This window comes from Apis dorsata, unplaced genomic scaffold (genome assembly GCF_000469605.1).
Source record: "Apis dorsata unplaced genomic scaffold, Apis dorsata 1.3 scaffold_502, whole genome shotgun sequence".
Taxonomy (NCBI): Eukaryota; Metazoa; Arthropoda; class Insecta; order Hymenoptera; family Apidae; genus Apis; species Apis dorsata.
The window spans coordinates 171,950-176,373 of NW_006263732.1; the positions used below are offsets into that span (position 1 = coordinate 171,950).

A 4,424-nucleotide genomic window follows, 5' to 3' on the forward strand; every position below is an offset into this window, starting at 1 on the left:
CTGAAAAGCTACCGCGTGATAGATGGTTTACAGTGCCGTACGAATACTAGGTACGAATCTGTAGGTGCGCTTGCGTTACGTGCCCTCATGCGCGACCGACCGGATGGAACCGGAAGGAAATAGAAAGGCACGAAACAAAAAAAAGCACATAAGAGGGGATGAAATGTTCATATGTATGTATGTATTTATGCAATTGTTACAGATATAACAGATGCATGTCGAAGTTTATACGAATCATCGAAGGGGAAGTTAACAGCTAATCGGCGTAATCGTCATGGATGAGTAATACTCGATTTATTTATTTTCGTTCACGTAAAAATTTTCAATATACATTCGATTTATAAGAAAAATTAATTTATCATAAATTAACTAATATTTAATTATGATTATATATAATTTTATAAATAATATTAATCAGAGTTTTTTGAAATATCTATTTCATTTCATTCCATTTTTAGGATTATTCATTCTATTTTTAAGAATATTGAAGTCAGTTTAAATGATGTATAATAAAAAATTAAAATATCGACCAGAAATTTGAATATTTCTATTTTTTTTTTTTCTATTGAAATTAAATGACATTGTCATAGAATAAAATTTAAACAAATAGCTTTAAATAATCTTGTTTAGTATTTTTAATATTTATAAAATGTAAATAATATCTGTATAAAGCAGGTAGGCGTGTTATATGTATTATTGTGTGTTCACGAAGCCTATCTCCTCTCGTCTACATTAATTCACGCGATATAGTATGCAGTTCTGATTCAAATAATACATATGACGTTCACCTGTAAGATATTACTACTAATTTTTATTTTTAGATAAATTTCAAAAGAAAAGTAAAAAAAGAAATAAGATACTTTTAATATTATTTTAAAAATATGTAATTTAAGATTTAATAAATTACATAAAAAATAAAATTTTCTTAAATGTACATCATATTTTTTTAAAAATCTAAATTCTTATTTGATTGACTCGAACATCCAAATTGGGGTACTGTTTCATCTTGTTCCCGTTGAGTAGTATCTCCTAATTCAGGTGGTAAATGTAATACCTACAGTAAAAATTAGCAAGAAAAATTACATACATAGTATATTAATAAACATTAATTCAATAATATTTATATAGCTATTTACTTCAATAACAAATTTTTTACGGCGTAATTTAAATGCAAGATCTCGTGAATCTGGATTATGTGGTGCTATGGTATTTAAAGTAAGCATCTTTTGAAGATGTAGTAAACCATGATAATCTTTAAAAAGTGGATTCGTTTCCTTTTGTGAGCCTGCAAATGATTCTAATCTAATTGCAATATCCGATAAATGTTCAACTTGTTGCACAATAGTATCCTAAAAATAAAATAATCAATATTTTTCAATTTATATCAAAATTATACGAAAGTTTAATATATAATATATAATATATAATATATAATATAATATAAAACATACAGATTTGTCAAAATATTCTGTAGGTACTGTTATCACACCAACTGCATAAGAATATCTTAAAATTGCTCTAAAATAATATAAAAATTTTAACAAATCTTGATGCGATTCATCTTCAGAATCACTCCACCATAATCTAGATCCTAATGAATGAATTGCAATTCTTAAAACTTGTCTTTTTTCAGGGGTTTCTAAAATTGAGTATTGTCCTTTCTTCAAAGTCTCTTGAATACATTTTAATAAATTTGTATATGTTGAATTGTTAAAAATTTTGTCTTTTATAGGGCAACTATCATCGTACCACTGTGTTATATCTGCTTTTTCAATTACTTCTTTTTCCATTGTTTTTGTAAGATCATAAAAATGACCAAAAAATTGTCCTCCAATTGGAGAAGGATCAATTGCTTTCATATTTTGATATCTCCAAGCAATTTTCATTTGTTCATCAGAATTAGAAGGTTCATCATTTGATTTAGTATCTGTTATAACAGCTGGCATCTCTGACACAAGATGAGATGTTTTAATATCTTTAGATCCAATTAATAATGGTTGTGCAGTAACTACACCTTCAGCCATAAAATATTGTAACATAACTTTTGCATATGTACCATATCGATCTTCCTCTAAAAATAAAAATTATATATATTTAATATATATTATTTATACATTAATTCTTATAAGTTTTATATATTTATTACGAACCAATAAGAAATAAAGAACCAATAGGTAATCCACCACCTAAAACAATATATAATAATATAATAAAAAAGTTATAATTAAAATTGTTTACTTATAAATTCAAAAAATTATATTCAAACCTATTATATAATCTAAAGAAGGAATTCCACATGAAACAAGTAGTTGTGAATTTTTTAATGAAGGTTTTGTTCCTGATATAAAAGGAATTCTACTATTCTTTGCACTTAATAAATCCATTATTTTTTAAAATTAAAATGATTTTTTAAAATATTTTTAAACAAAAAATAATGATGGAATTATTTATTATTTAATTATTATGAATTAAAATCTTATTTTTTTAAAGAATACTTTAACTTTCTAATATGACATTAAATAATACACGCAAAGTAATAATACAAAATTGATATTACTTTATTTTATTAAAATTTTTATTTAAAAAGGGTTTATTGATAATGAATCTTGACTCATGTATCACGACAATTAATTTATAATTTACATTTAGAGGTTATGTTATATTTATAGAGGTTAGATTATTATTACAATATAATACATATAATACATAATAAATATATAAATAATTGAAACATATATAATCAATTTATAAAAATGTTATTTAAAAATTCACGAAATAGTTCCATGATTTATCGATTAGAATAGATATTTTCATTACGTTAAATAAACGAAAGATGGCAACACTTGAAGCTGCTTAAAAGTAACTTTTTTATAATTTGTAATCTTTTAGCTAAAATAAATTTTATCTATATCTATAATTATAATTTAGCAATTATATATATTGTCTATAAATTTATTAAAATGTTAAAATTATTTCAATTTATTTATTAAATATAATTCTATATATTCAATATACATTTATACATATGTACATATATACATATATTTTTTTGTTATTCAAAAAATTCAATATTATTATAATTTAATAAAAAATTCATATAAGAATCTTTCTTTTTATTTATATGATTATTTAAAAAAGTCATATTTAAAAAGGAATATTTAAATATAAGTACATAAATATTATCAAAAATTTCTTAAATATGTTTATATGATATAAAATAATTTCTAAGAATTATATACATTATTTTTAAAAAAGATTTAACGGCAGACTACGGAAACGTGGCCAGACGTTAGACAGGGGAAACGCTGTATTTCATTTCCCCCTAAATAGGAAGGTATGAGAGAAAGAAAGAGACATAGTCTGCAAAGTAGATAAGGAGCAAAGGGAACGCGTGAGTAACCCGTCTCATACATGTAAACTTAAAGCTGTGTACGAGCAGTTGTGCACAGGCACGATGTGCAGGTATCCGACACAGTGAAACTCCTCCCTGTTACTATCCTATTTTTCTCCCTTTCTAGTATATTCTACACGGTCACCTTCCTCCTTTACTTCTCCCACTGTTCCCCTACCACTGACATGTTTTCTTCTTCCAACACAATCGTGCCAATATATCGATCTCTCGCTCGCTCTTCTGGTCTTTTCCTTTCTTTCTACAGGCTGGAGCACGCTGCCCTCGCTCAACTACCTGTTGTGACGTCCAACGTACAGTCGACGACACACTGGGACAATCGAGAGATTCAGTGCACGCGGCATACGCTATAATTTTTCGTGTGTATGGTATATTGTATTATAATATTCATATATTATCATTTACACAGAAAAAAATCTTTTGTTGGATTTAATATTAACACAGCAAAGTAGAGCTGATATTAATCCGCGAAAGCCTTGTTGTTTGTCGCATACTCCCACTACAATTCCTCTTTCCAATTCTCATGCAGCGTGCGCCGTAATGAGAGGGAGTGGAAAAGACCAAGAATAGAAAGAGAAAAAGAATATTATAGAGAGGCTCTTATTGAGAAGTTGTAGTTAGATTTTAATGACTAAAGAGGGCATTGGAGACATATTTTAGAACACATGAAAAAAAATATTAACTTCAATATATATATATATATAATAATATTAACATTGATTATCGTACTGATAAATCTTAATATCTTTTTATAAATAGCTTATATATTTTTAATAAATTATGACAATTTATATAAAAATTTTGTCTTATTTTTTTTTAAAATTACACAAAATAATAATTAATTTATAAACTAATTATGATTTATTTTAAACTAGATTTTATTTAAAAAATTAGATCTTGTTTTAAACAATTTTTCAGCATCTCAGAATATATTTATTATTAATTATTTATAAAATAATAAAATAAGTTTATTCATTAATTAAATAATAATTATATTTCATATTTTTTTATAAAT

The 4,424-nt window shown here is 25.1% G+C and overlaps 1 protein-coding gene across 1 annotated transcript; it reads right to left on the reverse strand.

Moving 5' to 3' along the window:
* Positions 1 to 859: 859 nt before the first annotated feature.
* Positions 860 to 2,497, reverse strand: LOC102680811 (elongator complex protein 4). Its single transcript, XM_006620308.2, has 5 exons — positions 2,267 to 2,497; positions 2,151 to 2,186; positions 1,452 to 2,071; positions 1,137 to 1,349; positions 860 to 1,054 (listed from the first exon to the last, which is right to left on the reverse strand). The coding sequence occupies exons 1-5, from the start codon at positions 2,382 to 2,384 to the stop codon at positions 947 to 949; spliced, it is 1,095 nt and encodes a 364-aa protein (XP_006620371.1). The 5' UTR covers positions 2,385 to 2,497; the 3' UTR covers positions 860 to 946.
* Positions 2,498 to 4,424: the final 1,927 nt, after the last annotated feature.